The sequence below is a fragment of the Pezoporus wallicus genome, unplaced genomic scaffold, assembly GCF_028554395.1.
Source record: "Pezoporus wallicus isolate ANWC-B61680 ecotype Strahan unplaced genomic scaffold, APGP_CSIRO_Pwel_v1 contig_5418, whole genome shotgun sequence".
NCBI lineage: Eukaryota > Metazoa > Chordata > Aves > Psittaciformes > Psittacidae > Pezoporus > Pezoporus wallicus.
In genome coordinates, this window is record NW_026640709.1 from 3,573,956 (window position 1) to 3,592,245 (window position 18,290).

Here is an 18,290-nt window from a genome sequence, read left to right on the forward strand (position 1 = left end):
TTTGTAACTCCTATTTACTTAGAATTTGTTGCATAGAGTTGTTAATTTGTTTTCTTAGCAAGTCTTAACATCTAAATTTCAAATAAATGCTTTTAAGCAGTTCCTTAGTAGACTTTTACAGTTAAAAATACGGAAAAGACTGTTATTTTCTTCCTTCTTTTTTTTCCCTTATATTGGTACACAAACACACACACTATTATATTCATGTAAACTTTGTGTATTCCTTCCTAGAAGTCACACCTTTTTTCTACTTTCTATAACAAATTAAAAATCTCTTTCCTGTATCTTACCTTATTTTTTTCTTAGAAGAATAAAAGCTAGTAAGTCAGGTCTTATCTTCTAACTATAAATGTATAAGCATACATTAAGTCCTTGTTACTTATTGTGTTCTTGTTCATGTGCAGGGGCCTGAGGATATTCAGTTTCTGTTGTAGCTGTGAATGTTTGGAGATTTGCCTTACCTAATAATTTTTCATTTCCTTAACCAGAAAGGAATTATTAATGGAATCATAAAGTTTTATACACAGTTCAGCTTTTAACCATTCTTGGTTTTCTATATGTAGTTAATTTTGTGTCATGATGAACCATCAGAATTCCAACCCATATTTTTTATTTTTAATGATATAAAAAGAAAGGGATGTGGAAATAATAAATTAAGTACAGTAGGTTAACGTTAGCTGAATTTCTCAGGAGCCTAGGATGAAAGCAGTAAATCAGAGCTGCCTTACCTATTTCAGTTGTAGCTGACTTGCCACCAGGATTTGAGGCGGAGAATTTAATGGTATAGAATTAATCATTTTCCTTGCAAAGGCCACTCAGTGTTCTTTCTAGCTTTTGTCATGCTGAAATAACCTGAATAAGTATCTCCAGAACTCTTGCTCAATATAGGAAAACATATGAGTTGAAATTAATTTCTTTTGCTAACAAGAAATATTCTGAAGTAATCCAGTTTTTAAATTATTTTAACTGTCTCTTTGTACAAACCTATGTGTCAGTAGCCTTGTAACAAAATGGAAGCTTTCTGGATAAATTTTGCAGTGGCCTTGTCTGTGAACTCAAGTTTGTAACTGTATTTCAGCTAGACAATGCACTCTTATAGACGGGACAGCAAAAAGATACAGTTCTTTATCTTTGTATAAAGAAGTGTCTGAATTCTGTTTATATTAACATTTGCGCTCACAGGATTCTTCTGATGTGGGGTAGGAATAACTTCTGTGTTAGTATTATTTTACTTGCATGGTATTCTGCCGCAGCTAAAGTTGCTCCACTGTATTAAGAAAAAATGATCAACAGTTTAATAAAAAATAATGCTTTTGCTTAAGTACCCAGGTCAGAAAACATTTTCAAAAGTAGAAATGCCCATTCTTTGAAAATCAAATTCTTTTAAGTACTTTGTATGAGGATTCTGTAACAGAGGGTCTCAGATTGACTAATCATATTTCAAACTCTGCTCTGCTTTTTGAAAAAATCATGTACATACCATACACTTAAAACTTAGTACATGTGTTTTCACTTTCCAGCTTCCTGAACAAAATGTGATAGCTATATGGAACAGTTGGTGTTAACTGTGTTTGGTACCTGTTCAATTCCAATTGAACTTCCAATTATTTGGGCTGCAAAACCAGGTTTAAATTTGTAAGTTCTGGTCTGCAACAATAAATAAACATACACAACTTAATGTTCTTTTCTAAAAATCTGAAAGCCAAGTTTAATTATTTGCTTTTTCTTCAGATTAATGTCTACGACTATATTTTATATTATGGATCTTAAATGACTTTTCAAATCCGATACACTTTATTGGTGTGCATTTCATTTGGGTACAAGAAATAAATAAAAATTGAATATTAGCAAACCTTTATCACACTTACTATACTTAGTATACAACCTAACCAGTTTTAAATGTAAAAGATGTTTAATCTGTGGAATCTCTAAAGCAGTAAGGTGGGGATTTATAACTTTTAAATGTTTTTCATTGGCAGCTAAAGAAGAACGTAAAAAAGAAGAGAGTAGTTTGGAAAATGCACAAAAATGGTAAGGTTTTTGCTAGTGCTTTCTAACAGTTTATTTTGGTCAAAGACATTATTGATCTTAGGGATTGCATTAAATATGAAAAAGGATCTGTGCTTCAAAGAAGTAATATGCTTTCTGAAAAATTCTCATATAGTCTTCCAGGAAAAAGTTCAGTTGATTTTTTAGCCAAACAGTGTACTATGTTTGAGGTTTTAATTACTGTCAACATTGAACTGAATCACAGTTTTAACAGAATATAGTAATATCTAATTAACTACTACATGTATTAAAAATGTATTCCATTGTCAATGAACATTTTCAGCCCTTATCCTGCTGAATGCAGTATACTGAGGAATTGGTGAAATCCTAATGTTTTATTACCTGATTATCTGTGCCTTAGTTAGGCCAAAGAGGCGAAAAATGAGGAGAGAAATTGATTTCTAGATAGATAGTAAAATATTTAATAAGTTAGTATTTCTAAACAAATTAGTTTTGTGAGAGTGAAGGATCTGCATTAAATGTTGTGTTAGCTATGGAGCTACTATAAATCAAGCAGGGTAAACTAATTGTTAACTTCTTGTCAGTATTTTGTCTTTGTGGTCGCTAAAGGGAAATTAGTGGTAGTCTGGGTTTTAATGTTACTTTTCTAAACCCAGAGTCATTCCATCTGATTGAGACACCTAGGTTAATCTTCCTGGACAATCAGGAAAGGAGAGATAGGCACTTCCCAAATGCAGTTCAAGTCTTTGGTGAATTGTTGCTATTTGCTTGCAGAAGGTGCCTAAATTGGCTGGAGTCTTCACTGACATGAGCTAGGTCTTTAGCTCTTCATTTCATTTGTCGAGGGTGGCGCCTGGCTTGTTTCCTTTCTACCTAGGTCAAAACTTACCATTTATGGCACAGGCTCTTTCATATCCTGGGTGGTTTGTAGCCTTTCTGGAGCAGAGTAGACTCTCCGAGGTGTGGAGATGCACTTAATTTACAGATGAATTAAGGAATTAATTGTCTGAAATGGAGTTTGGGTTTTTCAGTTGCTAACTAAATGTTCACTTTTTCAAATTACTGCTAAAAATATTTGTGAGTTTTGAAAGTCAGAAAGCAGCCCAGAAAGCCAGATTAAGCAGGTTGAAAGCAGAACAGACCTACTGGGGGAAGGGCTGAAGATGAAACATGAAGAGGGATTGAGGAGTTACATGTCAGGATGAAGGCAGAATGATAGTGTATAGGAATTCAGAATCCTGGAGCAAGCAGGGACAACTGTATCAGCTACAGCTGGGATGGAGAAGGCTTCTGTTAGGAAGAAGAGAGCACGATGTTACCAGGGCTGCTGTTACATGAAGCAAATCTGAGCAGAGATTTCTAGATAAAAGAGATTTCTATATTACTGTTCCTGGATCAGCTATCTTAGTAGAGGGGTATGAACAGATGAAGAATATTTGGCCCATGTGAATGTAGTAGAAATTACATTGCCTAGCGGATATGAACTGTTCTAACTATGTGATTGTCTAAATTATTTTAATTTTTTTAGGGTTGTATCCATCTTTTAAGTAGAAAAAAAAAACAGAGTATATTGCCTAGTGTGTTCTTTACTTTGTGAAGTACTTTATTATTTTGGGGTATTTCTTCTCTATTTTTTGGTGGCTACTTACATTCTTCAAGCCTAGCTAAAAGCTTGAATCTCAGCCTAAGGCAAAAAAAATTGACCGTAACTATGGCAATTCTGTATGAAAACGTGCAATGTGTACTATGCAAATGCAAGTAGAAGTTAAGAAAGAAATATTTTTTGCAGCTTCATCTGTTGCTTAAGTAACATCTGTTGGAATAGTTGGGGACTCCTTACAAGTCTTTAAAATACCTTTTATTTATTTTATTTTCAATATTTACACTGCCTGTGGTCTAGATTTAGAATCTATTGTCAACTGTAAAGAAGAATATAACTTTATTTTGCTTAAATAAAATAAATAATTTTTAAAGTTATTTTGAAAGAGACCGTTCCCTTTTTAAATTATAGCATTATTTTTAGTAACTGTCAATAAATCTTTCAGGATTGGTCCATCTGCTTTGCAGAGAAGAATTATTCAACCTTTGCAAAAGTTAATGTACTTTTGGCTTGTTTCAATAAGTAACTAGTCGTGAATCATTCAATTCTATTTATACAAAGCCATATCACTAAGCTTAAAAATGCACAATCACTAAAAATGCTATTAGAAGTATAATAAGAGACTACTTTGAAAATATCCAGCTTCATAGCAATTCAGTAACCGTGTTATAAAATAAAAAAGCATTAAAATATTGGCAGTGTATTTTCATAAAATTATCTGCTTATTGACACGAGGAAGGATGTGGTTTATTTTCAGTAAAAATTTTGCATACTGACTGCTGCACTGTCTGTGGGCTTTTTTGTCGCTACTCCCAGTTCTCCCTAAGTATTTGAGGGTTATATTTAACCAAGCCTGGAGACTTTTTCCTGACTTGGCATGTGATTCTTCCATAGTCCTTCAGAAAAGATAAATGGAAGAATAAGATCTTCATAGACTGTTGCAAATTAAAATTAAAGAAGTAGATAAAATATAGCATTTCTTGAAATGCAAGGAGTTATTTTTTTCTCATTAAAATTGAATGTCCATGATTTGCCTGTGTGATGTATCTTTCTGATGGCTCATGCATCGTCAAGTTACTCTCCTGGGAATGACGTAGGTGTTGGAAGGTTAGTTATACTCATCATGAATTGCTGCTAAGATTTCCAAGGCTAAGGGGAAGTTACATTAATTACCAGCCTCTACTACTGAATCAGGAGCCAGATCTCAGAGAAACTGTTTCCCCAGTGGGCTTATGTGTTGACAGTTGTTTTTTTTTTCCCTCCCTTGTAGCTTTGAAGAAATAGTGGGATACTTTGGGATAAAGCCAAAGCCTGGTGAGAAGGAGATCACACCAAACTACGTTTTCATGGTGTGGTATGAATTCTGCAGTGACTTCAAGACCATTTGGAAACGAGAGAGCAAAAGCATTTCTAAGGAACGGTAAGGTTCTAATAAAGTCATTAATACCATTTTAGATGTCTGGGAAACTGTTCCTTCTCAAACCCAACAAATTATACTCCTGTATTTCACAGGCGTCATTGTTTTCTTTCAGATCTAATGGACATCAAGGAAAGATTATTCCCTAAGGGTTTGTAGGAAAATTCACCAAAGGCATGCTGTCCCCACAAAAAGATAAACACGTATAATCTGATAAATTACACTTTTGTAACCCCTTCCAATTACTAGCTAGTAAAATGAAAGGAGAGCTGTGCTAATTTGTAACAGATTGCTTCTCTGTGCATTTTCATGTTGAACTAGCCTAAATGAGGCGATATTGCTGTCGCAGACAGTACAGACAAATAAAAGTGAATGCTTTTCCAGTTAATATACTGCACTTGCATCAAAGGGAAGCCCCAGAGATTCAGGCCACACTTAGCACAGTGTTGAAGCCCCACACTGAATTTACAGCACTACTTCTGACTTTTGGTGTCCTGCTGAGGACATCAAACCACTTGCCGCTAAATCTCACCAGAGTCTCCTGATTTTATTAGTTAGAGTGAAAAAGAAAAAAAAAAGTCAAAAACCTTGTTATTTTAGTGATTTTCTTAAAAATGCTTAAAATCTTTTACAAAGAAAAAAACATTTTCACTGTAAGTGCACCATGCTACCATAGCTCAATTAATTTGAAAAGACCTAAAAAGTGGTAGCATGTTCATGCTTTGGAAGAGAATGGTCTAATCACTTTCAGCATGAAATACAAATCCAGGTGCTTATTCCAAATTGACACAGATTTAGAAAACAATGTGTTGAATAGTATCTGCTAAAGCAGTAAACTCATTTACACTTACATTTTCCATATTTCTCCAAATCAGTAGGGCTTTTAGGTTCATATAGAAGTAGATTTTTAAAGGACAAGATGTAGAAATTATAAATTTCCAATTATCTACATTGTTTTACTGATGTTACAGGTTTTAAACACTTGAAAATTGTAGCTTTTTGTATGGTCTATGTAATGATTAGATTGATTTTAGAAGCTGGTAACTGCAAAACTTACAAAGAATCTGTTATTTCCGTGTGTCTAGATCAATATGCAACTTTGGTTCACACATTAAAAACTGTATAAAGTGAACACTCACAAGTAGATATAATCATGAAAAAGATCATCTCAGGGATATATTTTCTGATGAATCATAACTTGGTTTTGTACCAAAAGCAGTTAGGAAGAATAGAATTTAAGTAAGCAAGGAAAAAAAAAATGATTTCCAGACCATACATCCATTCCTTTTTATGTAATTAGGACCTTACTGATAGCATACAGTGATCCCTTCAAAAAAAATTAATATAAAATGCCTTGCAAATGTTTTAACACTACATAACTTTATAACTTTCTTAATACAATATGCAAGAAATTTTTGTTTGGATGTAAACTGCTATATTCTTAGCCTTCCTACATGGAATTTTTCATGGTTTAATCCTTATATAAATAAAATCTACAAATAAAAATGCAGCACTAATAATTTATCAGCTGCTTTGATGAATACTTTTATTCCTATTCGTAAGTGTAAGGCAATACTAGTAGAATGAAGAGCAGCAGTTGCTGTGTTATGTTTTCGGAGTTCACTTCAAATTATTTTTACAAAGTCTTATTAATCTCACAAGAACAATTCATCCTCCTTTACATTCAGAATTTGGGTGATTTGTCAAGACAATGAGCTGCTGAAATAAGGAGCCTTGCATAAGAATTAAATTAGAATGTCAGAAGAGCTGTTTTCATCATTTTAAATTGACCTGTACCGTGCTACTGAAAAGAAGAACATCATGAAATCAGTGGATTAGAGTGATGGAAAAGCTATTTTCATCACCTGAAAATGGTCTGTAAAGCTATGACCATTTCAAGGTTCTGTTTTACAAAGTATGAGACTAGGAGTTGGTGAGCTGCTGTTCATAAAAGCAAACTAAGACTCATTGTGCACATTGGTAACTAAAAACCTTAGTATGACAGGAATGGACAGGTGTCTTCCTTAACTGCTAATTAATTGGATGCACTATTTGTTTTGCATTTTTAAAGATTGCAATTTAATAAAAAATATCTGTTTATCATGAGCCACTTATTTTGTTTTGAAAGAATAAAGACGAAGAATTGGCAGTGTCAGTATTTTCAAACTTGGGTTCTGAAACTGAGGCTTTGATATCCTTATGTGAACATTTTTACAATTGGATTACCCTGCAAATTTCAGGAGATGCATCAATTCAGCATAAAATATGTCTGAATTAGTCACAGAGTTATCTAAAAATGTATTTAATTGTTTGCATTCATATAGGAATGTTAGTATTAGATTATAATTTGTCTCTCAATAATTCCGGCTCTGAAAAGTCAAAATTAAATTTTAATATCCAGAATTATCATTAGGCAAAGGCATAATTAAAAATTTATTAGCTTAAAACTTGCTGCAGTAGAAATAGGTCAAAATAAGATTCCAAACTAAAAAATTTATACTAAAAACTAACTACTTTGTGTTGTGTAACAGACAACTTTAAAGTCTCTGAATTTCAGAAAAAAAGAGAATACCGCCTTGAACTAAATGACAGCCTCAGGTGCAAGAGTCTGTTTTGTGTAAAAACTACTAGGCTCCCAAATGTAACACAACTGTAGAAATCTAATTAGACCTCTATGAGACTTTTTCTTAAAGGAAAGGAAACACTTTAACTGAGCTGCCCTGCATTTAACCTACCGTGAAAATAAATCAGCTGCCTGCAAAATATAGTTGAGTCATTGTCTCTTTCCTGGACAAAATTTGCACACCAATTAGGAATGCAAGGCAGCTACAGATAGATAACAAAACTAGATATGATACATAATATGATATATAAATTAGTATAAACATAAAATGAAGAAAATTTTCAATACCATATTCCTGAAAGGTTTTCTTGATGTCATTGTCTTGATTTCTGTCATTCACCGATGACAGTTTTCTTTCAGGCTTAGTATTCCCTTCAATATTAGAATGCAACTGCAATACAATAAAATTTGCTTTGATGGTCACCTCTTCATCTCTGAAAAGCCGCTTAATGGAAACACACTGTAATACTCGCCAAATGTTGGAGACGTGGTTTTGGTTTGCTTTGCATTAAACCCCAGTTTTGTTGTTGACAGCTTTATAATTCAGTATGTCTGTGCATCCAAGTACATAACTCCTTTTATACTTCCTTCTGTTTATAAAACATTGAGATGATAACTGAATTGAAGGCTAAAACAAAGGTGGGTTGGGTTTTTTTTTTGGCAACAAGGGACTTACATCATGGTAGATTGCATTGGCATGTCTGTGAATTGAGAATAAAAACAAATATGTATTTATAAAAACTACATATACGTGAACACCTCTCTAAATCCATTAAAGGATTCAAGGTCTATTAAAGTACGTTTTAAGAGGATATCCTAGACAACTCTGAATATAGGGAAAAATTATAAATTAAGAAAAATACTATAGTTTGCAGTGAGGAGTTTCATCACAAACCGTGACTGTATGTTTTGCAAAAGAAATGTGACAGATATTATCATTAGCTGTTCATTGGTGTTAGCCTTGAAATATGACATAATTAGATATAAAAAGGGATTATTGCTGTTAATTTGACACACTGATTACACTACAAAGCTAAGGTTACTACAATAGTTACCTTATTAGATTAAGCCATCTCTTTCAGATTGAACAGATTTTATGAGTCAGAATTTAGAACAGAAAAAGAGAATCAAAGTTTCTCTCAGTAGTTGGAGAAGACATGATTATTATTTAATGAACAGAATTACATTATCTTAAAAATAGGAGAAAAGTCCTATTTTTTAATGGTACTTTTTATAAAAGGTTCTTTTTTAGAAGTGCTTTCTTTGTTCTGGAATTTAATCTCTAGCACAAAACATATTGATAGCTTCACCTTAACCTGGTGAAAAAAAAGATATGGTGAGGGTTTTTTTTTTGCCACAAATGCAGTAACAGTTTTGACAAGTAGGAGCTCTAATTGTAGCAGTGCAGGTAGCTAATGGTAAAGATGGAAATGTCATAAAAAAAGAAAAAGCACTGAGCTGTGCTCACCTAATTTTTGTTTATTGTAGTAAATTAAAGGTGGCTATAGCTTTCTACCCAACTCTTCCGTTTATTAAAAACAGAATGAATTGTGCTCATTGCACTCCATTTCTGCGCAGGAAAAGAGTAAGTCTGAAGAACCCTTGTTTGTAACACCACATCATCATAAGAGATAACATGTAAATTACAGAATCTCTTAGCAGTACTGGCCAATACAATATTTAATATTTTTAACCATTGATTAAGCTAATTATGAGAATATCTTGTGCCTAACAAATGACTGAATTTTGACAAAAACACTTGCCACATAGGAACTAGAGGATTATATTTTCATTTTCGATATCACAGTGAGCAAGTAGAAGAAGTAATCTTTGCTTCAAGATACTATATTTTTAAAGACCAGATTTTATTTTATGCTTTGATTCAAATAGTTGATTTCTGTACATCTATTGTGCATCATCTATATGTTACCTAAGACAAGGACAGTCAGTAAAAGTCTTTGATTTGCAGCCTATTTGATCAAGATGTACTATGGTAGAACACTGTCCTGAGTTAGTCAAACACTACAGAATAGGGCATCATCCACGTATAAAATCTGCCTGTATTAAAACCAAAAGATGCATGTAACCGACATTGTTTATTTCATTTGATGTTAAACTAATGGTCTAATAAAGCAGACTGGAATCACGGCATAAATGAGTTTTAAGAAAATATTTGAAATATGATCATTAAGAACCTTAGGTAACTTTATGGATTTATGCTGGGAGTTCCTTGTGCTCACAGTTGCAGCATTGGAAAAAGGCAACATATTTGTGAGAAAATTTGATCAATGAGCCCTACAGCATTACCAGGCTGGAGGCTCATGGTTCATGGTCCATATAAAAATGGTGACAGTACAAATTCAGATTAGAAAAATCCATGAAGGACTATTAACATATGAAGAAAGTTTCTACATGTGAACATACTCTGAGAATTATCACTGTATAATTTGGCTGTCCTTATATGCTCCTAGGTATCTGCTAGTGGCTAGCTCAGATGGACTGAATGGATTATTCCAGAATATCAAGAGGTTGAGAAAGAACCATATATTTGGTCCCTGTCTTTGCAAAACAGCAGAGCTTCAAAATACATGAGTAGCAACTGGGTTTTTAGAAGGGATTCTGGTTTTCTTAACTGGGGGCTTTAGAGCATGGATTGTTCCAGCTCATGCCTTCTGTCTGAGCTGAATGGGAAGCAGGGGTGAAAATGATAATGAGTTTATCTGGTTAATCCCTGGCTTGATAATAGTATCTTTTGTGCGAGGACAAAAATTATTTTCATGAGCTTATAAAGGAAACTTATTAATAAATGCAGGCTTATGTTTAGATTTAGTTTCTGTGTACCTAGATACAAAATAAAAATAATAAATTTGAATAAAAAATATCATTATTTTTCACCAATATCTTCTAATTTACAAGGCCTGATTTGCAATTTATAGGGTAAGACAACACCTGTCACATAGAGGCAGGAAAAATCCAGTTATATTCCCATTGCTTATAGTAAAGATCCATATGCAATACTGGACTCATGGTTCTCCTATTTAAAATACATTGTTTTGACAATTTCATTCAATTTTGGTTTCCATGTTATGTGGTAACATGCAATACTACTCAGTATCACAGTTGACACCTCATCTTCTTTATTCATTAAGGGATGTTGACCTCTTTTACTCACTGTTGAAGGAAAGCAACTTTCCTTCTGAGCACATGTTGCAGCTGGTCAGATTCAGGCATAATTAACCTGCATTCCTTAATTTTTGGCCTCGTCACTTTGCTAAGTTAGCACCTGCGTATCTTTTATCTCTGTGTTGTGATTCAGCTGTCATACCACCCTTTCTGATCTCTGTCCTCCGCAGTGATCTCTGTTCAAAAGTGTCCTTGACAGTATTTTCCTAGCATGTTTTACTACACACTTGTATCCCTTTTTGCTTTCCTGTTTTAGATACACTTCTGTTGACATTTGTTTCCCTTTCTTCTTCCTTGATTTCACATCTGTTAGATTCAATCCCAGTTTCTCTTCACATCTCTAAAGTGTGGCCAGACTAGTGTGTCCATCCATGCTATTTTATACTGAGATAGGAAGAAAAAAATTTGCTATTTTCAAACTATTTCATTGTACTTATTCCAGGGATAGTATTTCCAAGGGCAGTAGCCAGTCCTAGTACCCTGTCCATGTTTAACAAAGAATAATTTTTAATTATAAGGCACCATTATAGCACAGGTGCTTTACTGGTGTAATTACTGAGCTAACTACTTTATTAAAATTGAGCCATCTGAATTTAAATAATCCCAAAGAATTACATTCCTTTGAAATTATGCACTTATGTTTCTGATGCCTGCTAATCTTATGTTAGCAAAGTGATGGCTTTTTCCCTGAGAGAAAAAAAAATCTGCTGTTTTTATAAGTCAAATATCACATAATTCAAATCATTTTAGTGAGCTGGTTTATTTCTGGTTTGTATTCCAAAGTATGCATTCTATTTTTAAAAAAGTTCTCCAGAAATTGTGCAAATATAGAATAAAACACACACAGCTAGGCCTAAATAAGTGACAGGCAAATTTTTCTTTCAAAGTCTAAAAGTTTACAATCCCTCGAATTCTCTGTTCAGATGAAAATATGGACTTTAAACATGTGGTTGAAAAAAAATGTGGTCAAAAAAGGGAAGAGTTTAGAAAATGATCCCTTAGTGTGATTCTGCTGAACCTGAATACAGTCACTTGAAATACATCATCATCTTTGCATAAACTTTGCAGCTGTGAGGAATAACATGCTGTCCAAAGGGTGCTATCATCCATCACTAAGAAGTAAACTGTGCTGATTAACGAAATTGTAAAAAGATGGAATGGTGTGTTGCTGCTTAGTCGTTTGCCTGTAGAAACAGGGAACACTAATTAAGTTTTAAGAAAACTTTGGATATATTTTAAAATGTACAGAATCGTAATTTCATATTTGTGTACTTGCAGCTTAAATCAATGTTGTAGCTAAACAGTGTTGAAAGTAAGTTTACCTGAAAGTAGTGTAACTGTTTCCTCCTGTTCTTAAGCGCTGGAAGATGAGACACTAATACTACTCAGCTGATAGGTAGCTTTGAGAAGAAATTTTAGTTTCCAGTAGTAAGCACTGATAAACACAATAATGAACTTATGATTGTGTTCTATATTTTTAAAAGAATCTAGTTTGCTGCTAGTGTTACAGCAAGGAAGTACACATCAGTAATTGCAGCTTCTAATCCACTTTCGTTTTTGCTTTTCTTCCAAAATTCCTCAAAAATTGAGTGTGTCGAAAGTGGTTTGAACTGGACATGGTATTTTAAATACTTTTTGCCTGGCCATAGCAATTATTTCTGCCAGTGGAAAAAATTAAATAGGAGAAGAAAGTAGAATTTTCAGTTCAGGAGTGCCAAGAAACGTGTTTTTTCTAGTAAAAGAACAATTTAGCGTGCATTAGAGAAAATTGGTTTGTTGAGTTCTCCTTGTAAAAATTCACTTACAACTTCTTTCCCTCTGCATTTTGCATATGGAATTGTAAAGTAGGTGTTCATAGCATCAGCATTTTAAAGGCACTGATAGCTGAGCAGATCCTGTCTTAGGATTGCCAAGAAAGTGCTTCCCTTTTCTATCACTGTTTAGCACATCATCTTCCCTGCCCTTTCCACTGTTTGTAAGAGGAGAGTCAAGTCCCTTTTTGTTAAATTCTGTTTCTCTTTTTCCTCCTGATTAAACTTCTGGTTGGGTTCTTGTAAAATCTTCACAGGAACAAGGGTTCTGTATGCAACACCCTAAGAGCAAAAGGCAAGAAACAGGAATCAGATCCATGTTCTTCCTACTGCTTATCTCAGTAGTGCTTTTGGTAGACTGAACTGTAGCTGCAGACTGGTTTAACTACCCCTAGAAAAGAACCCGCTCTAATTTGCCTCTCCTATTGCTGCATCAGTGCGGCTGGTCAATCAATTCCGTGTAAAGCAACAGGGAAAACATTAAGGAAAAACTGATAAATGCTTTAATTTCAAGGTTTTCAGAGGAATTATAAGGTGTACCCTGGCAAACAGCCTAATAAAATAGTATATTCTCTATATGCAACAGATTGAGCAAGCTAGCTTTTGTTGTTGGTTTTTTTTTTCAGAGGAGTATCTTCTTGTCTTGATACTGTAGCTTTTTTTGGTGGGAAAGATACTCCATAAAACCCAGATACTCCATAAAGCCCAGATCCTGCAAGAGCAGAGAAATCATTTTCAGTGAGGAATACAGGCAGGCCCTCCTTTTGCTTTGCCTTTCTCTGATTAAAAATGTACTTTGATCTACTTCTGGTACTTTATTAAGTGCCATTGGACAGTAATAGTAGTTTGTTCAGCTAATGTGCCTAAAAATCTTAGTTCTTACAGAGTATATACCAGGCAGAGCCAGAACACCTCCAAATTCTTTGAATCTAACAATTTGTTTTCTGTGTATTTTGTTTCAGAATTAAAGTGGCTCAGCAATTAGTAAGCAAGTTAACTGCAGAGAAGAAAGTTGAAACGAAGAAAATCAATCCTACAGCTAGCCTGGTACGATGTGTTCATCAATATGACGTTCAGAAAGGGGTTTGTGATGCCTATTCTTGTCATTCAGAATGATGGCAGGTTTCTGCTGTTGTTGAAGGGTGATGTACTATGCTTACTTTGAATTTAGCAGTGATTTTGTTCCCAATTAGAACTCTTTAAGCTTATGTCCTGTGGTAGTCCAACATGTAAGTTTAAAACTTACTTTAGTTATGCTTATGCATGGCTCTGCTATCTTAGATAAAAAAGTATGATAAGAGCTACTTCTCTGGTTTCTTCCCCCATTTCCACTGAAGTCTCTTGTATTTTCTTTCATGCTCGGTAGTGCATTGAGGCTCACTGCATATACTTGTCTAATGGATAAGTGTGGGTTTTTTCAAAGCCTTACAAAGTCTTTGCTCTATTGAATAGTTGTGGAAGGTATTAAGTCCCCAGTTTGTTCCTTGCCATACCCTCCTTTTTTTTGTCCTTGATACACACAAAAAGAGGACTAGTAATTTGCAGTGTAGCTGAAACCTTTGTCTGTGTGCAAGGCTCATAGGTTACATCAGTATTTCCCTATCTTTAGGAAGCAAGAGTCTAAGGGAAGGAAATGTACATGAAGGAATCAGTGTATTATTTCCATTCCCAGCAGAGCATATCAGTTGCAGGACAGGTGGCAAAGATATGAATGACTGCACTTGCCTGGAGGAGGTCCTTAAACAACATAATCTAGATAATGCTTAATTGGAGATTTCATGTCTGGAGAAGCGGCTCCAGACAAGAGAAGGTATTAAATTCACATGAATTTGAAATGTGTCTGGTTTGCCCTAGCTGCAATGGTCTTCACAGAGCTATGTACTTTTAAAAGTACAAAGTATTTTACAAGTGTGTACCTAAAGCAAGCTCAGTTTTTCCACAGTAAGTAACAAACTGGTTCTGAGCCTTCCTTTAGTGCTCAGGGCATTATTTCTTTCTTAGCTAGAACTCAAATCTACTGTGATTTATTTAGTACTTCTCAGCCTGCTAGACCAAATGATCATGGCAACTTGAGAGGAGGTGGAAAAGTATGAACAAGAATGATAATTAATCTCTTTCTTTAACAGAAAGAAAGACTACGTCAGAAGGAAGCCAATGTGACAGCTAACTGAAAGAAGAAAGATGAAAATTATAGTGGACTTCATACCTTGCATGATGCTTTACTACAGCCATGGCCTGGGGAGCACCTTATGTTAGATACTGAATTCTTTGCTGATCTGTACCAAGACAATCAACTAAAGACTTTTGAGTTCCTTCAGAGGGGTTTGTACATTCCATAGCGGGAATTCTAAGATGGTTTTTACATGGAAAGTATGAATTATTTTCTGTAACACTTCCTTACATTGCTTTAAATGCATCTGGTTGCTGATGGTTATTTGAAGTACTCTGTGCATAATGCATTAATATCAGAGCTAAAAAGAGCGTTTTGGATGCTGAATTAAGTAATGACTAACAACCTGTAGGTTATTTACAGGGCTTTGTGTAGATGAGAGAATATATGCCATTCAGCTTACAAAAGACTATTACATCATATGTTTGTTACTTCAGCGGTAATTGAGGTAAACTTGACTGATTCTAAATAATTTCACAGTGTGTAAGTACTGGATGCATCTTTCTAAAACTGATTAAATGTAATTATAGATTTATGCTGTATTTTACTATAAATATTTTTATAGAAGCTTCAGCTTATGCCATACATGGAAATGAAAACAATGTTTTGCACATGAAAAAGAATAGCTTAAAATTCTTTAGCTTTATGATTGATGGTATAACTGAGTCATTATTTTTATGGTTTTAACCTAACATTTCGTAAATTTTGAGCTTCAAAGAAAAAATATAAAAAATCAATTTTTTATTTCAGTATATATTGAAATTATAAATTCCATAAAATTATGGTTTTATTAATCATTATTTGTTGAACTAAAAAACAACAGTATGTCTCCATGAAGTTACATGTTTGCCATTAAATCTCTGGATTTCCATTCTGTTGAAAGCTTTCTTTTAAACTTAGTATCTCACTCGAAAATATATTATACAGCCTGCATTTGCCCCACTATATTTGTATGAAGAATGTGTCCAGCATACATATGTATATATAATTTAATAAGTAAAACTTGAGGAAGAAATAAAAGAGTCTCACTATCTTCCTGTAACATTATAACCATTGCTCATAAAGTGTCAGAGCCTGAAAAAAAAACCCCTACAGAATATCCACTGTTACTCAGAGCTTCTTACTGCATTTTAAGGGTTTGGATTCTTAGGAGAGATCTTGAAGCAGTAGTTAATTTAAGGTAAAACAGAAAAGTGATTTTTAAATACAAGTAGGTAACAACCTATAAATGGGAACAACGAACTTGGATAAAAAACATGTTTCTGCTTGCTGTCCATAAAAGAGAAATCCCCTTCTTTATGTCTGAATTCGATTTAGAAGAGAAATTAGATGAAGCAAAAGAGTACAAAAGGGTAATAGGGGGAAGGTATTAGTCCTTTGCTTAGAAGCTGGGAAGAAAATACAGGAGACAGGCATGGGTTATCCATAGAGTAAATTAGATAGAGAAACTGTGATAAATCTTAAGACAACGTCATAGCTAGAAGTGTACACTTTTCAATGAAAACAGCAGTTGTGGAGCTCCCCCATACATGACTTAACTTGAAGATTTCATATACTGCAGGTTTCTTAAATGAGACTCACTCTTGCATGAACAAAAATAAGGGAACCAAGATTCCCATGTGTGTTTTGAAATTTCTAGCTGCTGCAGATAAACTCAAGATGTGTAAGCATAATTTTTATGAAAAAGTCAATAATATACCAGCTACAATAACCTGATTTGTAATTTGTCTATTCCCATGGCAGAGAAATTCCAGAGATTTAAGTTTAGTATATTCCACCAAATAGGTAAAGTGCATTTTTCCCCAGTATTATTAGGGATAAACAACAGGAGCAATAATGCTTATAAAAGCCAAGAACAACAGCAAGCAAGGAGAATATTTAAGCAAACAAGTTTTGATATGGTTTTCTGTCTATCATGGAGTTAGAGTATGTTGCCATTTAACTTGATCTGGAATTTTTCACTGAAATGTTTTACGTGAACTGTTAGTTAAGAAGGGTAGCACTTTTTGTGAAAAAGTATTGGTCTTGAGAATTCTTATTAAAAATATATTATGAAGAAAAATTTTAAATCATTGAAATATTGTTTCAAAATTTCTAAATGTGAAATTTCATTTTTTAGTTCAAATTGCCTTTTCATTTTGAAAATGAATGTTGAAAATGTTGAAAAATGTATATAAAAAGGGATTAAAATTAAAATTGTTGGTGTAAAGCATTCCTTGATCAGATTTATAATTTTTTTCAGATTATCAGTTTACCAGAGCTTGGATACTGTATGCTATTTTTTTTCAGAAGATTCAGAAACTTACATAGCTCAGAGACATTATTTCTTCCTCATCTTTAATTGCACTGATTTTCCTCCCTAAACAGATTCTGTTTCCAGCTTCACCCAAGACTTAAATCTTCTACTACTAGTTAGACTATTTTTAAGTGAAAAAAAACCAATTCACCCAGACTTTTTGATTCATTCTTTTAATCAAGACTTCAAGAGTCTTGTATGGAATTCATCAGCTAAATATCACACTTACACCCCTAGTGATACCAAGAAGTGTCTTCAGACACTAAAATGTTGTATTAGAAAAGAGATATCAACAGGTATTATATATCTCTGTAAACTGTTAAAATATTATATATAGAGACACTACAGACACAACAAGTGTTCATCAATTAGCATTAATCTTGGGGTCACAAAGTGTCACCAAAAGTTATGTTTTAACCTTGCATTTAGTTTGGTGCCTGAGTTTGCCCTGAGCTTTTTAGTTTGGGGGAATTAAAAGGAGAGAAAGAAAATAAAAAGATGGAATGGAACAGAAGTCTCTGCTGCATGTCTACATTGCTGTCAAGGAAGTAAAAGTAAAGAGTAGACTAAATTAAGCCAAGCAGCAATAGCTAGACAGTTACAGTTTTTTGGACTATGCAATTTAAAATACCTCTACACTACACAGAAGTCACTTGAGTGACCACAAAGTAGATGTGGCATGAGAGTGGGGTTTTTTTCTCTTTTTTTTTTTGTTTGTTTTGTTTTCAACTCTTCTGTTATTGCCAAGCAAGCCTCTCAAAGTCTGTAAAGCAAAACACTACTAAACCCCATATTGCTCAGTAGGTGCTTTTTACCCAGGAAAATTATGTATCTTACTGACTTATAAATCAAATTGTTAGGAAGATTTCAGTTTAGATGAGTAAATTTCAATAATTTGTGAAGTGCTCTTTACCTTATTTACAACATTATCACTCACTAAGTTTAAAATTAAAGATCTTTTAGCATCTTTAAATTTTTTAACAATATAAATTATATTTTCGTTAAGTTTTTATCAATCTATAAAAACTACCCAGGTGTTTTGCCATGACTAACCTATGTCAATGCTTTGTCATGTGCTTTATTATAGATTTATAAATGTATAGACTGAATATTATACTTTTTTTATTTAGCTTATTTTTTTCCAGCAAAATAGAAACTGTGATCTGTAGTTCAGAAAATT

General features: G+C 33.7%; 1 protein-coding gene across 6 annotated transcripts in view; it reads left to right on the forward strand.

The window, feature by feature from the left end:
* Positions 1-15,463, forward strand: part of FMN1 (formin 1) — a 187,904-nt gene extending 172,441 nt beyond the window's left edge. For all 6 annotated transcript variants that reach the window (XM_057420082.1, XM_057420085.1, XM_057420084.1 and 3 more), the window contains 4 exons: positions 1,980-2,031; positions 4,881-5,030; positions 13,607-13,691; positions 14,771-15,463. In XM_057420082.1, coding sequence (XP_057276065.1) covers positions 1,980-2,031; positions 4,881-5,030; positions 13,607-13,691; positions 14,771-14,815 — 332 coding nt within the window. In that variant the 3' untranslated portion in view covers positions 14,816-15,463. The remainder of the gene's footprint in view (positions 1-1,979; positions 2,032-4,880; positions 5,031-13,606; positions 13,692-14,770) is intronic.
* The last annotated feature ends 2,827 nt before the right edge of the window (positions 15,464-18,290 follow it).